Source organism: Globicephala melas, chromosome 8 (genome assembly GCF_963455315.2).
Source record: "Globicephala melas chromosome 8, mGloMel1.2, whole genome shotgun sequence".
In the NCBI taxonomy this organism is placed as follows: Eukaryota; Metazoa; Chordata; class Mammalia; order Artiodactyla; family Delphinidae; genus Globicephala; species Globicephala melas.
Window position 1 is genome coordinate 86492167 of NC_083321.1, and position 19940 is coordinate 86512106.

The 19940-nt window shown below is 41.7% G+C and overlaps 1 protein-coding gene across 4 annotated transcripts in view; it reads right to left on the minus strand.

The window, feature by feature from the left end:
- ARHGAP20 (Rho GTPase activating protein 20) overlaps positions 1 to 16141 on the minus strand; it is a 152394-nt gene extending 136253 nt beyond the window's left edge. Inside the window, exon 1 of one of the 4 annotated variants that reach the window (XM_060304024.2) lies at positions 15907 to 16141. Coding sequence is in view for 1 of the 4 variants with exons in the window: in XM_030836568.2 (XP_030692428.1) it covers positions 15421 to 15525 (105 nt within the window). In the remaining 3 variants the exon portion in view is untranslated. Of the gene's footprint in view, positions 1 to 6542; positions 6562 to 15031; positions 15139 to 15420; positions 15718 to 15906 lie in introns of those variants that run through there. The other 3 variants (XM_030836568.2, XM_060304025.1, XM_060304026.1) reach the window with 3 other exon arrangements.
- Between the last annotated feature and the right edge of the window lie 3799 nt (positions 16142 to 19940).

Genomic DNA, 19940 nt, shown 5'->3' on the forward strand with positions numbered 1-19940 from the left:
AGCCTACCTGAGCAGGGGCCACATTGCTGGACCTGTCTCAGCAGTCTTATTTCTGCTGCTCCTAATCCTCTGACACCACTCTCAGCAGATCCAAGTGCCTAAACAAGATCTTCATTAACATATGATTTCTAATTCTGAGCTCCCTGGTTTTCGGGTTTACAAAGAATTTGGAAAGGGCTCAAAAGACAGCCATAAAAATGATTTTAAAATGTGAAAAAAAGAAAGAACCCTAAGACAAGTTAAAATGATCTTAAATTCTTCATTTGGAAACAGTAAATCTCCAAAGTAATGCAGTTATTATACAGAGGAATGCAAGGGTCTTCCAAAGAAGATAAGGTGAAAAGAAATGCAGCTATACTATAGACTGAGAATCCAGGTTAATCCTTCAAGATATTTATAAAAGCTGTGAATGAAATTATGAACATAATTTCAAGGGGTTCAGAAACACCCAACAAGGATTCTTGAGGGATCCATGGACTCCAAATTTGAAACCTTCCCATACAAGGAAATCTTTCTGAGACTGACGGCTGTTAAACATGAGAATGGATAATTAAAGAAGAGTGACAAATTTTCTTCTGTAAAGGTTCTTTTAAAATAGGAGTTTTTCAGGGAGACCTAATGTAGTGTACCATTTATATATATTTGTATATAGTAATTAGATTGTGTTTTCTTAGTTATAAAATTGGCAGATGTGTGAGAAGTCAAATGCTGAGTGTATCTACATCATCTAGTAGACTCATATTCAGAGAATGCAATCAAACTACAGGCAAAATATTATTTTTATTTGAGGTCCTATTGTTTGTACTGAGACTTACACCACTACTAATAAGACATGCAGCCTAAGGCAATTCAGACACCCCTCTGGGCCTCCATTTCTGTATCTAGAAAATGAGAAAATTTGGACTACATAGTCTCTTAGGTTCCTTCTACTTCTGATATTCTCATGTTAAGTGTCTACCAAAGATTCACCCTGGATATGCTAGAAAATAAACATTATATACAAAATGAATTTAGAATTTGTAGGATTCATTTCTCTTGTAAGTAATAAAAAGTCTTAAGAGTTGTCAATATAATGGGAGCCTAGGTATTAATTCATTCAAAATACATATCTCTTTCTTTTGCTCAAAAGTATAGCAAAACAAAGAACCAATGGTGACTTCAAAAAACTTCACGTATCTATCAAAGAATCTGTTTTCAGGCAATAAAGACTTGGATTTTCTTTTTGTTTATAACAACTATGTGAAATACAATACATGGAAATAGAAGGAGACTATCGATTCCTTTCTAAATGTACAATACTACAAACTTGTCAGGACAGACTGAGGCTATACTTATATTGTACCAGCACCAACAAATTTCCCAGTTGTTCAGTGACAGGGAAAACTATGATCGTTTGCCTCACAGGAAACAGAAAATAGGTTTAAAACAGTGTAGGTTTCTTTGTTAGCTTAAAAATTGTAATCCACAGTGGTTTTTCAGAATGCCCAAGTGCTTGATGTCTATATTGAGATTACCTCATAAACATTGGATGCCATTCTGAAACTGAGCAATTTTTAAAAGGTAATCTTCTAAATTGACAAACTAAACATTAGGGAAAAAATCAACTGCATTAATCTTTTAGAAATGATTTTCTTGATTTTGTACCATTTGCCAAGGTTTAAGCACTAGAGAGCAATTAGATCTTTGGTTTTCTAAGCTGTCTCCTCTGCAGCTATATTCAGTATCAGAGGCAAAAAAACTATTCTGCCAAAGAGTAAATGAATGGAGATCATAAGTGAAGATGAGACCCAAATGCCTACACTTCATTTTTCTTTCATGTTTCAATAATAACACAAAACTGTAGCAACTTTACCTGCTAACGTGCAAGGTGCTTTCCACTTCAATTCTTTTTTTAATCAGTTGGATGAACTAAATGTTGAATTCTCTGTGTTCTTAACTTGCTTCACAGCTATGCCTCAGTTACAGCATTTCAGATTATATTATAATTATCTTTCTGCCCCTTTCTAGAGAGCAAGGACTACATCTTATTTCCAAACTTTCTCCCGTCCTTCAACAACTACTGAAATTCTACTCTGTAGCAGACCTATCTTTGCATTCCTAGAGCCTAGTACAATACCTGATACAAACTATATACTCAATAGATGAAGGTTTTAAGTGAATTTAAAAATCCACTCATTGTCCCCATCTACACTACTGCGCCCAAACACACACACAGAAACATAAACAAACTTTCTTAAAGGGGTTCTGCTGGAATGCTGTCACTAAGGAAATATAAGCATTTGCTATGGAACTGGATGGTAGAATCATCCTTGTACATTGCAAACTACATCTTTTGACATAGTGTTGACATTTACATTACCATTGAGTTTCATGGTAAACATTTGTCTGATGATTCTTTTAACTTGTTGGCAACTTAATTCCTTGCCAACAAATGGTGCTGGGAGTGGATATCCACATGCAAAAGAATGAAGTTGGACTCCTATCTCACACCATATACAAAAATTAACTCAAAATGGATCAACGATCTAAAAGAGCTGAAACTATAAAAATTTTAGAAGAAAATATAGGCATAAATATCTGTGACCGTGGATTAGGCAATGGTTTCTTAGATATGACCAAAAGCACAAACAACAACAAAAAAACACAGATAAATTGGACATCATCAAGGTTAAAACTTCTGTGCTTCAATGGACACTATTAAGGAAGTGAAAAGAAAACCTACAGAATGGGAGAACATTTTTGCAAATCATGTATCTGATAAGGGATTTGTATCCAGCATATTTAAATTTAAGGAACTGTTACAATTCAATAAAGACAAGTAAGCTAGTTTAAAAATGGGCAAAGGATATGAATAGACAGTTTTCCTAAGGAGATATATAAATGGCCAATAAGCACATGAAAAGGTGCTCAACATCATTAGCCATCAGGGAAATGCAAATCAAAACTCTGAAATACCACTTTATACTCATCAGGATGGGTACAATAAAAAAGACAAATAAATAACAAGTGTGAGAATGTGGATAAATTGAACTGTTATTCACTGCTAGTGGGAATATAAAATGGCGCTGTCACTTTGCAAAACAGTTTGTAAGTTCTGCAAATGGCTAAACATAGAGTTACCATATGATCCTGAAATTCCTCTTGGGTATATAACCAAGAGAAAGGAAAATATATGTCCACACAAAAACATGTACGTGAATGTTCACAGAAACATTATTCATAATAGTCAAAAAGTGGAAACAACCCCAATGTCCATCAACTGATGAATGCATAAACAAAATGTGGTACATCCATAAAATAGAATATTACTTGCCAATAAAAGAAAAGAAGCCATGAAATGTACAACAACATGGATGAATCTTGAAAACATCATGCTAATTAAAAGAAGTCAGTCCCAAAGGACCACATACTATATGACTCCACTTAAATGAAATATCCAGAATAAACAAATCTATAGGAACTTAGATTAGTGCTTGCCTGGGGGTTGGGGGATGAGGGAATTGGGATGTAATGGCTAACGGGTGCAGTGTTTCTTTTTGTGGTAATGAAAATGTTCTAAAATTGTGGAAATGAATGCACAATTCTAGGAATATACTAAAAACCACTGAATCCACTTTTAAGTGGATAAATAGTATATAAATTATATCTCAACAAGGCTGTTAAAATGAAAAAAACAAAAATAACAGCAACAAAAATTAACTACCAAACTACTAAACTACTGGGCTCCAGCCCAGCAAACTGGTTCATAGCCAGAAGCTATAATTTTCCTTACTCATATAATAATCACCTGAAGCATATTTACATTAAAATGGAAATTACTTATTTGTTTTTTGTCCAACATGTTTTTGTACAAAATATCTGAGTGGCTCTCCATTTGAATTCCTCAGAGATCTGAGGAATATGCCCACCTGCTTATTGTGGTTTGCCACTATTTCTTCCCTATTCCTCCAGTGCCCTACTCAGTATTTCCACATAGTAAATTCTCAATAGCTGTGTGTTAAATCAATGAATTAATGCTACCAATACCTGAGGGTTTAAGGTGGTAATGCAAGTGTGCCTATGTAGGAAAATAAGATTGTAAGCAGGTTATCGAAGAAAAAAGTTTTGTTCTTTTATTTTCAACAACGCATACAACACTGTTTATATTAAAAACCTATATGTAGGACTTCTCTGGTGGTGCAGTGGTTAAGAATCCGCCTGCCAATGCAGGGGACACGGGTTCCAGCCCTGGTCTGGGAAGATCCCACATGCCGCGGAGCAACTAAGCCTGTGCGCCACAACTACTGAGCCTGTGCTCTAGAGCCCGCGTGCCACAACTACTGAAGCCCATGCACCTAGAGCCCGTGCTCTGCAACAAGAGAAGCCACCACAGTGAGAAGCCCGCAGACCCCAACAAAGAGTAGCCCCCGCTCGCCACAACTAGAGAAAGCCCGCGTGCAGCAACGAAGACCCAACACAGCCAAAAATAAACTAGTTAATTACAAAAATTTTTAAAAAAGAAACCTGTATGTAGTCTCTCACTGGAATTTTAACTTCGTGTCAACCAGGAGATACAGAGCTATTTTTGGAACCTCTAGATCACTCTGAATCTGGTCATTCTCAGTTCTCATAGAGATTTAAAGGAAAAAAAGCCTAGCAAAAGAAAGGACCAGGATGAAAGAGTTAAGTCAGATGGACTACAATTTTTCATACTTTGCTTTGTTCCAGTCACTTTATCAAGAAAAAAATTCAAGCATTTCAGTTGAATTTAAGTCAAATGTACTAAAGTCACTTTCAAACATTTAAAATTAGCATAACGTTAAAATAAGGACTTTGAGGAAAGCTTTTAAGAACTCTAAACTTTCAAAGATAGAAAAAAATGTTTAATCAAATTTACAAATTACCTTACTCAAATTTGACTCTTAATCCTTTGTGGCTAATCTGTACAATTTAGTGAGCAATGAACTATTTCTTTCTTGTCTTCCGTACATGTCTGCTGCACTTATTTGCAGAGACATATCTCAAAGACATCGGCCCTGCAAGGGAACAAGGAATTTATTTTTACCCCTGCCCCTTGCTTCTATGTCCTATTACCACAAGGTTTTGACCACTGGATGAGCTGAAGCTTCCCACTATTGTCACTTTTGTCTGTGATGAGTATGATCTTCTATTTACTCATAATCATCCCAGCCAAAATCAGTTTGAGCATTTAATTAAAACAAATGTCATCCCAGCCCTGACTATCATAAAGGGATATAATTTCTTTCTGAAATTAAGAAAGAAATGTTTCTACTTTGGGCTATCTTTCCTCTTTCTGTGAGACAAGAACTTTGAAATAAAATAACAAACCTAAGAATCTATGTAATGTAGAAGAATCGGCACTGGGCTAGAAGACATTGGACCTAAATTCTGGATCCTGCTTCTATCACTTCTCAGAGTCTTCTCTGTAAAATGACATGACTGTTTGACCTACCACAAAGAACCAAAAAGATTATATATGTGGAAGTCCTTTGACAGGGAAAGCACCATGATAGTATAACATACAGAGTAATGCTTTGGAGTGCATAAGTACTGTATGTAATAAATATGAGAATAGTAGAACTCCCCTTCTACATTATTATTTGTTCCTCTGTCTCTACCCTACCCATGCAGACTTCTGGAGTACCACTATGTGCCTTCAAGTTGGCTGGACTTTCTTCTTTGGCAAAGCTACCAGTTTCAACCTCCTGTCATGATTCCCTTTAGTAACACCCTGGAGCAGGCAAGGTTGATCACCAATGGTCTATCCCTAATATTCCCTTACAGGGCAGGGCTTCACTAAATTTTTCACATCACAGTCCATACGAAGTGCTATTATTTCTACATCCATGGCACACTGTGACAAAGGGGTTCTCTGGTTCCCCAGTGCCCATCCACCTGCATAAAGGCTAAGAGGCTTGAATGTATCAGACATTGTTGGAAAACTCGGCAACCTCTCACTTCCTCCTGCAGAGGGGAAGAGTACAGTGATCAAATCCAAAAACCATAATGGTAAAAACCAGAGTGTATCAAATAACAATAAAAAACAGGCCAAGGGCTTCCCTGGTGGCGCAGTGGTTGAGAGTCCGCCTGCCGATGCAGGGGACATGGGTTTGTGCCCCGGTCCAGGAAGATCCTACGTGCCGTGGAGTGGCTGGGCCCGTGAGCCATGGCCGCTGAGCCTGGGCATCCGGAGCCTGTGCTCCGCAAAGGGAGAGGCCACAACAGTGAGAGGCCCGCGTACCGCAAAAAACAAAAAAGAAAACAAACAAAAAACAGGCCAAGATCCGATCAGATTCAGATATACTGTAACCTCATAATGCCTCCTGTGGAAGCTGAGGTTCCAGATGGTGAATGTAGGGGTAGAAGAGGAAATACAGACACTCTCCTAGGTATAAATTAGGATGAAGGTAAACAGGGAAAGCAAAAGGCCACAAAGCAGTTGGGTTTTCCAGATCTTTGAAATATGAGCTGATGTGGGCACACATACATTCCATTTTCAGAGTCCACACACAAGTGACAAGACATCCAGAAACAGGCCTTACCTTTCAGTTGTGTCATGTGACAGCTGTCTGTCAAAATTAGGTCAAGGCTGTTCAGCACAGCAGTGACATACTGATAGAGCTATTTCTGCTGTCAGTTGGATGTTTCTAATCTAAACTTGTCCTGGATAAAGAAAATCAGACTGAAACAAAATTATAAAATAAACTGGCTATGTTGCCTTCAAGCCCCATTACTGGTGGCTGACAAAAGGCAGTTTCCTCTGATCCCTTTCCAGTCTCCCACATTGTGGCTAAGTCTTCCATAAGCAAACAAAAGATAAACATCACCCCATCCTAGGCTGCTTCAAAAAACTGCTGCTGTGGCTACTAACGAATTGAGCATTCACCTTGAAGGCTTTCTGCACACATTAGAACCTTAGAGTCCCTGTGATCTAGAAAACTTGCTATACCAACAGAACAGGAAAGCAAACTTTCACCTCAATGAAAGTTTATTTTAAAGGTAGTCTGGGGACTTCCCTGGTGGCCAGTGGTAAGGAATCCACCTTACAGTGCAGGGGCCATGGGGTCCATCCCTGGTCAGGGAACAAAGATCCCACATGCCACAGGGCAACTAAGCCCATATGCCTCAACTAGAGCCCGCATGCCGCAAACTACAGAGCCCATGTGCTCTGGAGTCCGCATGTCACAACTAGAGAGAAGACCGCACGCTGCAACAAAAGATCCTGCATGTCTCAACGAAGATCCCGTGTGCCGCAACTAAGACCCGACGCAGCAAAAAGTAAATAAATAAATAAATAATAAATAAATCTTAAAAAATAATAATAAAGGTAGTCAGCAAGCTCAGGCTACTTACTATACCAAAATAACATAGACTGGATGATTTAAATGACACAAACTTATTTCTCATGGTTCTGGAGGCTAGGAAGTCCAAGGTCAAGGTGTCAGCAGATTTAGTTCTTGGTGATGGCCCTCTTCCTGCTTTGCAGACAGCTGCCTTTTTGTTGTACCCTCACATGGGGTACACAGAGAGCAAGCTTTCTGGTCTCTTATAAGGGCCGTAATCCCATCATGGGGATTCTGCCTTCATGACCTCTTATAAGCTAATTATTTCCCCTATCTCCAAATACAGTTGACCCTTGAAGGACACAGATCTGAACTGTGCAGGTCCACTTACATATGAAATTTTTTTCAATAAATACATACTATAGTACTAAACCATATGAGGTTGGTTGAACATGTGGATGCAGAACCATGGATAAAGAGTGCCCACTATAAAGTTCTAAGTGGATTTTTGACTGTGTGGAGGGTCAGCACCCCTAACTCCCACATTGTTCAAGGGTCAATTGTATTATCATACTGGGGGTTACAGCCTCAAAATCCGAGTTTCGGGAGGACACAAACATTCAGCCTGTAACAGAGGTTTTTGCCAAATACCCTGGAGACTGAGGGGTATGAGTCATGAAACTCCATCAAATCACAATAATAAAATGTACATATATGTCCTCAAAGCACTGTTTATATGAGTGTATGTATATATAAGTTTGTAAACACACACATATCTAACCTTGATATTATATACCTATTTATTTTTGTGACACTGTATAGTTTATAACATGTTTTAGCAGCAATTTAAATTGAAGTCCAGTGTATTTTCAGCTACTGATACCTTCTAAGAAGGCAAGTTTTATAATCACAGATGTTTGTTAAGTTGTATGTGGTCCTATAAGGCACAAGACATCTTTACTTTGAAAAGAAGAACCACCAAGTCCTGGATGGCAGGATAAGAACAGTGAAAGAATTCAGACACCCAAATTATTGAAGTTCAAGTTTTCACTTTCTGAAGATGCTATCAGCTGTCTCACTTCTCCCAGTCTACTGAATATGTTCCACCTCTTATCCCGCAGACCTTTCACCAAACCCTAAATCAGAAGAATGGTGAAGGGAAAGAGTTATAAATTGCTTCACAACAAACTTCATTTCAGAATCAAAAAGCAACTGCACCATTTAGATATCTGTGACTTGTGAATTTTCAGTCTATAAGTTACAACTCTCTGTTTAACTTTGAGGACTCAATATTCAAAATTAATAATTACTTTTTACACAAATGTGTAAAGAATGTGTAAAAATAAAGTATCTTTAACTTTCATTTCATAAAAAAAAACATATTCTGTTCTAATATATGAATGTCAAAGTCATGAAAATTAATTTTTCTTTTTGCTATGTTAAAATGCACTGCTGTGTTCACATTTTAAGTGAAGATGACTATGGAAGCAAGTTTTTTCCTACACTCAAGATTCATGATATCAAAATGCTTACTGAATTGAGAGTTTCAGCTGGGTTTCCCACACACAATTTTCCACGGTGGAAACAACTGAGGCATAGGATTCTGTGCATCCACACATAACTTTGAAATATATTTCTATGAGTTTGGAGAATATGCCAAGTTTTCCAACAGCATTAATGTGGAAAGCAGGCCTGGCTAAAGAGCTCCTGAAATATGAGTGCCTTATATAAAACATCTGAAAATGACAGATGACAGATACCAAGGGATAAAGATCACAAACTTCCAAAGAAATTATAGCAATGATTGTGTCACTGATTGTCACTATTAGTCAATATTTACTATGATGGTTAATTTTATGTGTCAGCTTGACTGTCCATGGCATGCTCAGATTACACATTATTTCTGGATGTGTCTGTGAAGGCATTTCCAGATGAAATCAGCATTTGAATTGGTGGACTCAGTAAAGTAGGTTGTCCTCCCCAATGCGGGTGGGCATCATTCAATCCCTTGAGGACTTTTACAGAACAAAAAGTGGAGGAAGGAGGAAGTTGCCCCTTTTTCCTCCCTCACTGTCCAGCTGGAACATTTCATTTCTTCCTGTCCTCAGGAAAAGATGGTGGTGAATTACACCACCGACTTTTCCGCAGATGGCAATCATGGGACTCCTACTGGTCTGTTTTTCTGGAGAACCCTGACTAATACATTTACCTAACATTTACCTAATGGCAGCAGTGAACATAATATTCTGTGGTACACGGAGAATGTAGAGACTCTCCTCCCTAAAGAACGAAATTATCTCTCAGGAGAAAAACTTCTCAAATATGGCTTGTTCAACTGCTTATATAAAATTCACATCTACTCTCCCCTACATCTTATGTTATAAACAATAAAAAATGCATCTATAATCTAGTTGGAAAGAGAAATAGAGTTAGAAGATCTGGGTTCAAATTCCAGCTCTGTTGCTTACTACATGCAGCCTTGGCAGGGCTCAGTTCCTTCCTCTCTAAGAGTACATTAATAATGCCTACTCCATATATTATAATCAATGTGTATTATGTATAGTTAGGCATTTAGTTAAAGAAGTTTTTTGAAAAATTTCCTTTACTTTTCCGTATATTATAAACAGTAAACTCTTATCTTTTTCCTCTAGTTTCTACCTTACAATATTTGATATTTATGACATTCAAGGGTGACTGCTTTAATGGTTAGTGTTATGGGCCAAATACTTGTTCGCCCCCCCCCCAAATTCATATGTTGAAGCCCTAACCTCCAATGTAATGGTATTAAGAGGTGGGGTCTATGGGAGGTGATTAGGCTTAGATGAGGTCATGAGAATGGGGCCCCTATGACAAGGTTAGTGCCTTTATGAGAAGAAACCAAAGATATCTAACTCCACCTCCATCTCTCTCACTACCTCTCCCTCCCCTTCTTCCCCCTCACCTTCCTCACTCTTTCTTCTCACTCTGTCTCCCATGTGAGGACACAGAAAGAACTGGAAGCCAAGAAGAGGGTTCTCAGCAGGAACTGAATTGGCTGGCACCCGGATCATGGGAATTCATAGCCTCTACAACTGCAGGAAATAAATGTCCTTTGTTTAAGCCACCAGGTTATGGTATTTTGTTACAGCAACCCGAGCTGAATAAGACAAATAGCATTCACTCATTTGCATGTAAATGTTCTTGTATTAAATCCAATGAAATAAAACTTTTTTTATTGCTTTACAGATATCACCTGGTAAAAATTACTAATGGCCTCTGCACTTTTTTCGAAAGTGTTTTTATATTCTTTTGACCCATAAAAAACAACTTTGTGAGATATACAGGATATGGATTATTACCCCTATTTTACAAACAAAGAAACGAAGTACAGCCAGAAGTTCAGAGGTCACACCGGTGATAACAGGCTCTTTCTGATCTAATTCAGTTTTTGATAATTCCAGACTGCTCCCAGCCAAAACAATCTCATGGACCTGATTTTATGCCACTCATTTTGTGAATAACATCAGAAAAGTATTCGGTAGGATACTGGCTTAACCATGAGCATAATATTTTTCTCAGTATTAAAGAATAAAACCAAGTCTTACACACAAAGTTGCTTCATTCAAACCCCAATTGCAAGACACACACATGGCTTAAAGTTGGCTCTCAGGGGTGTTGTACCATAAACTGCTATAAACAGATTTGGACCCAGAGAATGTAGAAAGAAAAGCCAGAATGAAGTGTATAATAGTAGCTGTTACATTTTTAAATGTTGGAGCTATTTTAAAATCCTTTTGCTTTGACTGATTTTCTGTGCTTGTAAGTCTCTCTTCCCTCCCCAAAACCTACCTTATTTAAAGACTTTTCAATTAGTATGTGAAACCAAAGGGTAAGGGGCTTGAAAATGACACAAATCATCCCTAACTGAAATTATTCTAATATGTGCTGCCATTTCATTTCACAAAAACTGTTCTGCCCAAACGTGGATATGCTCAAGGATATGTTATCCAGAAGAATTATCCAGAATTCTATCCATAATGCATTATCCAAAGAAACAAATTGTACACTGTAAATAAAGAGCAGTTCTCGGGCTTCCCTGGTGGCACAGTGGTTGAGAGTCCACTTGCCGATGCAGGGGACACGGGTTCGTGCCCCGGTCTGGGAAGATCCCACATGCTGCGGAGCCACTGGGCCCATGAGCCATGGCCGCTGAGCCGGAGCCTGTGCTCAGCAGGAGAGGCCACAACAGTGAGAGGCCCGCGTACTGTAAAAAAACACAAAAAATCAAGCAAAAAAAAGAGCAGTTCTCTCACTGCAGAAAGTTCTAGTCAACAGTCATGCTCTAGAGGTCAGCAAACAACACCAGGGATTCACCTCCTGTTTTTCTAAATAAAGTTTTATTGGAACACAGCTGTGCCCATTCATTTACATATTGTCTATGGCTGCTTTAGTACTATAATTGCATAGTGGGTAGCTGCAACAGACACACCTTACAGTCTACAAACCTAAATTATTCACTAGCTGGCTCTCTAAGAAAAGGTTTGCTGATCTTGCTCTAAATCATAAACTCTGAACACAGGGGCATATCTGTCCCTGTTCACTGCCGTATGTAACCCAGCTTATATTTAATGAGTATCTAACATGTAGCACTGTCCTTGGCACTGAGGCAGCTGCCTTGAACAATACAGATAATGTCCCTATTCTCATGGTTTTCACAATCTGGTGAGAAGTTCAGGTAACACAACAAGGAAGTAAATAATAATATGTAAGGCAAGGCTGAATGTTAAAATGAGAATAAAACAGAAGGTACAGAACATGACTGAGAGGCAACTTCCATTTAGGTAGTCAGGACAGGCCTCTGGGAGAACCTAAGATCAGAACAATTAGAAAGACTCAACACTGCAAAGATGTGTGGCAAAAAAAAAAAAGACAAAAAGGGAATAGCAACACCAAAGCCTCAGAACAGAATGAATGTGATGACTCAATGTGTGAAAAGGAAGGCCCATGTGGCTGGAGAATACACAAGCAAAGCAGAAAAGGCAGATGAGGGGAATGAAGTAGGGAGGGCTAAGTATAGGAGTCTGAATTTTATTCTAAATATGATGGAAAGCCACCACAAGATTTTAAGCAGTGAGGAACGCGATCAATTTAAATTTTTAAAGATCATTCTAGTGCTTCTAAATGGAGACTAGGTCAGGGAAAAGCAAAAAATGTGTTAGACAAGTTAGGGAACTTCTGCAAATGTTCAAGTGAGAGATGGTGGTGGTTTGGCTTCGACTACAATGGCAGCAGTAGAGATGAAAGTGGAGAAATTCAAGATATGTTTTGAAGTGATATTCGACTGGCTTTTCTGATGGTTGTTGTAGACTGAGGAAATAAATGCCAGTAGTTGAAAACAAATTCTAGATTTTTAGCTTGAACAATTGGGACATAGTAGTGTGAATTACAGACATGATAGGGAAGTACAAATAAGAGCCATCACTTATTGAGTGCTATTATATATTAATATTCACTCTCCTTCACATTTAATTTTCCTAACTATCTTGAGGACTTAGGTACTATTGTTATTTTTCATTTCACAAATAGGAAACTGTAAAAATTCTGGGGTGGGATAGGGAGGGTGGGAGGGAGACACAAGAGGGAGGAGATATGGAGATATATGTATATGTATAGCTGATTCACTTTGTTATAAAGCAGAAACTAACACACCATTGTAAAGCAATTATGCTCCAATAAAGATGTTAAAAAAAAATTCTGACTGTTCAGTAAGAAACACATTTTACATCGCTGCCCAAAATGCACATATATATAAATGAAACAGAGAAAAAAGTTACACAAAGCAATCTTTACCCTTACCACTGTGCCAATATTTTCTGTTCTATTTCATTTTTTAAAATGTTGATTGTAACTGGCAGTTTAAACAACACTGATCCAAATCTTAGTAATTAACAGTACAACCATATAGTAGACTTTTTAAGAAATAAGTCTCATGACTCACTAGGACTACCAAACACTAAAAAGGCAAGATGAAACATAAAAGATCAATCTGTTGAGTATTGGGGATACAAAAAGATTGTGGTCCATGAGAGTGTAATGGCAATGATTCTGTGAGCTACAATTTGGAAATATTCTTTTATTATTATTATTTTCTATTGCTATGGAGGTCTGAAATCAAACAGATATGCCTACGAACATTTAAAACAGGCAGAGATGCACTTTTCTGGAAAAAAAATATTAAAAGCAAAATAAAATAATTCTTCAACCTCACTCTCGCCCTAAAGGGAGTAAAAAGCTGTAGAAAGACCAGACTGGCAAAATTTTAAAAGGAAAAGACTAGATTGGTAATGTGACAAATCATTACGTTTTATAATGAAGGACAGCATCTTAAGGACAATGGCTTAAGATACCCAGCAACCCTTCATTTGTTGGACAAGTACTTTGCGGTACTCGGGCCTCTCACTGTTGTGGCCTCTCCCATTGCAGAGCACAGGCTCCGGACGCGCAGGCTCAACGGCCATGGCTCACGGGCCCAGCCGCTCCGCGACACGTGGAATCTTCCCGGACCGGGGCACGAACCCATGTCCCCTGCATCGGCAGGCGGACTCTCAACCACTGCGCCACCAGGGAAGCCCAGGACAAATACTTCTTGATTGATCAAGCTACTCTCATGCTTTCTCGCTTAATTACCGTCAGTAAAAAAAGGATGAGATCTGTTCTGGAATACAAATACTTTACTTCCCCCAATTCCTTAAGTTTACAGGAATAAAAACTGCTTTAAAACCTATGTTAATTACTGAAAATTCATATAGCACTAACATAGTAAATTCTCTCCCTTCCTCCCTGCATCTCTGAAGGGGAAAAGCGACAAGGACAAACCGCAGCCTCCATACATCAAAGGCTTGAACCAGCACTACAGCCGATACAACATCAAGTTCACTGACACTCCTACATGTCTCCGCGACACGGTCAAGGTCCTTGGGAGCTCACACACACTTTTACTCTGCACCGATCTCACCACTCTTCCACTGACCTCTAGCCAACCCAGGATCCTGTTGGGAAGAGTCATGAAAGGCAGTAAGATCCGGACAATCAGGGGAGCCCTGCGTAGCCCCTTAAGGTTCCAATGATGCAAATGCAATGCCTCAAGACATTTCTTAAGGATGAGTTAGGTTATCCCTCTAATCCCAATTTTTCTCCACAGAAGCTGGAAGGGAACCACCAGGACACAGAGAAAAAAAGCCAAATATCAGGTTTTGGGGGAGGGGAGGAGCGAGGGCAGACACGGCTAAAAACACCCGAATCAATTCCTCCGAGAGCCAAGCAGCAGAGGCCGGCAGCTCGCGGCCACGTGCACTTGCTGAGGGAACCGTTCCAAAGAAACCTGACTCCATCGGAATCGGCACGCCGCTCGGCGACCGTGTTTATCCGAAAGGAACGCTACAAGTTGTTGCCCGCATCCCTCCTCCCAGCTTTGTCAGGGGCCACGCGCGCCGCCCGCACGCCCACACCGACACCCAACCCCTCTCCAGCCCCGCCAAGCCCCGAGGGCCAGGGGACAAGCGTAGGGTGAAGGCCCCTAAGCCGCAGCCCACCCGCCCCACCCAGCCCAATTCCAAGCCGAACCGGCCCTCCGCGTCCCCGGGCGTCGACCGGGAGTCGTTCTGTGGGGCGCAGGCACCTCTTCCCGGCCACCCCCAGCAAAATATCGCGGAGAGGCCGCGTCCAGGTGAGGGGCTGAGCCCCGCAGGCGCCGCAGCCCGGCCGCCTACCTTCCTCAGCGCGGTAGCCGCACACGGGCGAACGCCGCTGCCCTGACGACCTCAGAGCTGACCCCGTCAAGGGACGGTGAGCTCCCGGGGTACCTCAGGGAACCCCGGGGCTGGGCACCCAGAGGGGCCGGGAAGGGCGATGCCCCAAACCCGGGCCGCGCGCCCCGCCTGAGGGAGGGGGGGCGGGTCCCGCGGCGGATGGAGACGGGGAGGGAGGCTGCCGGGTCCGCTCCGAGAGCGACTGAGACTCTAGACGCGAAAAACCCGGGGGTGACGGGGTAACTTGGGAGACGGGAAGGCGAGAATGGCCTCAGACGAATGACGCGGGCCTCGAGCGTTAAATCCCTGCGGCGTTCGGCCCGCGCGGCGGCCCCGCTCGGCGTCCTCACCTTCTTGGTTCCGGGGGCGCCCGCGATCCGAGACACTCCTGTCAGGGAAGAGGAGCGCGCCGGCTGCCCCCCTAGAGTCTCCTGCTGAGGGGACATCGCTTCCATGAAGAGGACTTTCAAGCAAATCCCAGCCCAGGAGGAGGCTACGCGGGCATGTCCGTGGGACGTTGGCCGGACGGGCGAGGACGCGCGAGGCCGAGGCGGGCGCCGAGCTCAAGCAGCGAGCCGGGCTCCGAGTGCGAGCCGCGCGCCTCCCGTCGGGGCCATGTACAGCCGCCCGCGCTCGGCACCGCAGCTGCAGGCGATTGCGGCGGCGACCGCCCGTCAGCGCCGCGGCCGCCCCGCCTCGGGCCCGCCCCTCGGCGCCAGGCGCCCCGCGCTGGGCCCTCCCCAGGCCGCCCTCCTCCGGCCGCGGCCCTCCCCGCGCCGGTCCGGCCTGAGGCGCGCCCTTCTAGATATATATTAGGGCACGGGCGCCCGACCGACCTTCTCAGTCTGCGCCTCCGAGTGGGGCCAGCCCGAAGGAGCTCACCGGCCGGTGTCACGAACGCAGGCCTCTAGCGTGGATGCGCGCCTCTCCAGCTGCCCAGCCCACTCGCACGCGACCCCATCCCTTCCCGCGCCGCGCCCGTGGGGAAGGCGCCCCGTTAGCGCGTGGAGCGGCGCAGCTGTGGCGACCTCAGCCTGAACAGAGGAGTGGCAGCGATTCCTGCCTAGCTCTCGGCCGACCGCCGAGGGGTCCCCCGCCCCCGCCCCTTCCCCGCCCGGGAGGCCGGGGACGGAGTCGCACGTTGCAGAGGGCCGCGGCCGCGCACATGGGAAGCCCGCGGCGCCGCCTGACCTGTCGTGCGGTTCCGCACGTTAGCCTGCCCGCGGTGGCTCTGCAGCCGCCCGGCAGCAAGCCCTGCGCAATTTGCACCGGCGGTTTCTCTGCGAGCTGCAGAGACCCGGGCATTCCAGACGTGCAAGCGCAATTAAGGAAAATGCGGCAGAGAGAGGACTCTGAAATTTGGCTTAGCTATTGAGAAGGCTACAATATGTGGAAGTGTTTATCAGATATCTGCGCTGAGAGCATAACTTCCTGTCAGCCCAAATAGTGGCAAATTTTTTAAAGGCTAAAGAATAATCAGAGGGAGAGGATTTGGAGCCGACCTGGGCTGAGTTGAGTATTGCCTCACTTTGCAGGACTGGCTGACTGGGGCGGATGATTCGGTAGGTGGCATTCTTCCCTTGGAGTCAGGACTCCATAGGGCTGATTAGTGATGAAGGACACCGCTCTATGATACTAGCTTGTGGAAGAGGTTTGTTTGTTTTTCTGTAAGAAATAACAGATTGAGGCCCCTGCTGGGTTGGGCTGTTATCAGGTCAGGTTGTAGAAGAATAGGGTTCTGGCCAGCTCTGTTCCAAGCAGAAGTTGCTGTCCAAAACCTACCCACACAATACCACCACCACCAAACCCCGGAATTGTTTATTGTGGAAGTAGTGGGGAGAAAATATTCCAGCCCAATTTAAGCCTCGTCCATATCACATTGTTTAAAGTAGGCTTACACAGGCTTTGTAAATCATGCATGCACATATATATATATATAATTTTATAAATCATATACACACACACACACACGTTTTCAGGTTGACTCTCTGTGCTTAGATCCATGTCCAGAGACAGGAGTTTGCACTCACCCTAGAGTTTTTCATGAATTTTACACTGCAGAGGGCTTTGCAGCTCTTTTCATTCCTTGTTGAAATCATGCTATTGTGATTCCTATCATGAATGGATGATTTCAGTTCTCTTGCTCTGCTTCATTTTTTAATTTCAATAATTTTTTAAGAATATTTCATGTAATTTACTTATTATGATTAAGGTTTATTATCTTTGTCTTCCAGAGAGCAAGACTCCTTATTGTTGTTCATCCCAAGTGCCTAGACCAGTGTCTGGCACAATAAATATTTGTTGACTCAATGAATGAATGACACGCAAAAAGGATATGAGATAGATCCAGAAGGGCCAGGCTGGAGTTGGTTATTTCAGAGCCTCGTGTATTAACAGCTGTTTCTTTTTGAGATAAATACCTCGTGCTCCAAATCAAAGTATTACTTAGACTGCATATATGGAAAACCCACTTTCACTTCTTAATTTCTAAGCACTTTTATTTCAAAATCCGTTAGTTCTGATTTGCTTAGAAAACTGTCCTACCCCTCTCCTATAAGGAGTTTTGAGGGAGGTCTCACTTCCTAAATAAAACTGAGTTTGCTCAGATTAATATGATTACCAGTGTAATGATTTAAGAGCACAAATCAGATCACATCACTCCTCTGCTTAAAACCTTCTTTGGCTCCTTATGTCTATGGAATAAATTTCAAATGCTATAGTACAAATGTCAGTACAATCTGACACCCTTGCCATCACTTCTTTCTTTTCTCATTTCTTACCCCTTTTCACCTCTCACCCTTTTCTCCCTCTCATTGAACTATTTGCACTTCAAGAACTTGTATTGACCTCTCACATCTTCATGGCTTTGAACCTGCTGTTTCCATTGCCTGGGAAATTTTCCTTCTATATTTTCCAACCTACTGCTTTATACTTACTTATCTAGTGCAGGGTGCATAGTAAATACCCAATAAATATTTGTTGAGGAAATAAATCTTCAACAGTTACGTTAATAATTAAATCAGGGAAATCTTCCTGACTTTATTACTCTTTACCTAGCTACCTCCACACACCAATCACACACAAAGGGTTAAGTGCACCTTCTGTAGTAGTAACAGATAACATTTATTGAGTGCTTACTTGTTTATTGAGTGCTTACTTCATATCAGACACTATTCTAAGCATTTTACACATACTAATTTACTTAAATCTTCATAATAATCTTGCAGGGTAGATTTCCTCACACTTTACTTTCCAAATTGGAAAACCAAGCCACAGAGATGTTAAATAACTTGTTAAACAGCTGTTAAGAAGTGAAGCCAAGCTTGGAACCTGGGGAGTCTGCTCCAGAACCAGTGCTCTTAACCACTTGGATGTACTGTCTCTCCTGTGTGTGGTTTCTTCTCTTTATAGCATGTATTACACTATACTATTATTATCTGTTTTACCTGCCTGTAAGCTACTTGAAATTGAAGGTTATATTTATTTGTCTTCTTTGTGCCAGGCACAGAAGTATGCTTTCAATGATTTTTTTTTCAATGACTTACCTTTGAAGGAATGAATGAATAAAGTATTAGAAACAACCATCTTCATTTTGCTGCACAGTAATAAGGAAGATGCTCTGATAGCGAAGAAACAGTCCTAGGCTAGTCCTGTCATCCCTTAGATAGTAAAAACTATTTTCCCTTCACTGGGAATGTTATGTTGTAGAAAAGGGTGATGCCAAAAAACAAAAGTGATGACAAGGCAGTTGAAGGAGTGTGATGACCATGTCTGACACAAGCAGGATATATCCAGAAGATTTTGAAACAAACCATTAAGCAAAGTACTAAGAATAGCAACATTTAACAGCTGGGAAATACCAATAGCAGACCTTTAACAGGAACCAATCTAAGAATGAATCCAAAATGTTTTGCCAACCATTAGATTGAATAACAGTGAATAAGGTTAGCTGTAAAGTGAGATGTCTATGCAAGGTGTTCATTCAGTGTATATTTATTGTGCACCTGCTATGTGCCAGACACCGTGCCAGGCGCTTGGAATATGGTTGAGTCCACAGGTATAGTCCTTGCAAGCCCCAAAATGCACACAAGAATCATTGGCAGTGCTATCCAAATATCCTAGAGCCAAGCTGCAAACAGATAGCCCACAGAGTGAATTCAGGCATGTTTTTCGACGTATACACTCTTTTTTTTCAAACTTGTTGCCAACCTTTAAAATCAAGATAGTTTACATAAAAATCTCTGTCGTCTTGAAAAAAATCAGAAAATATTGTCAACACTCAGCTCAGTTTCTGCAAGGCAACAATCAGCTAAAACTGAGTTGTAGCTGTTATTACATTTCATGCTCACAACAACCCTATGATTGTCCTCTCACCACTGTCCCTAATGCTGGGGAACCACTAATAGGTAAGGCAATGGAAAATGAAAAACTGGCAAGAGAGGGAGAGAATAGGGCAGAGTAAAATGAGAAACACCGTTTGTGTGTGTGTGTGTGTGTGTGTGTGTGTGTGTGTGTTTAAAGCCAAAGTAATAAGAGGTTTTCAACAAGAGAGAAGATTGACAGTGTCTAATGTTGTAAGAGATCAAGCCCTCTCCGAGGTAACTAGGAGCCTTGATAGAAGAGAGCTTTTGACTTTACTTAATTATCAAGATCAGATGTGGGGCTTTCTTTATCATCCTTGTTTAGAATCTCAGAAGGGGCTGTTTCCTTACAGAACATAATCCCAGTTCTAAGAGTGGAAGCTTATGAAGTGGAAGACGTGGGAGTTAGGGAAGGGAGGAAGGAAGAGATAGAGGATGTTAGGAGTTCAGGCTAGAAAAAGAGCTAGGGACCAGACCGTGAAGGACCTTAGATTCTATGGTAAATATTT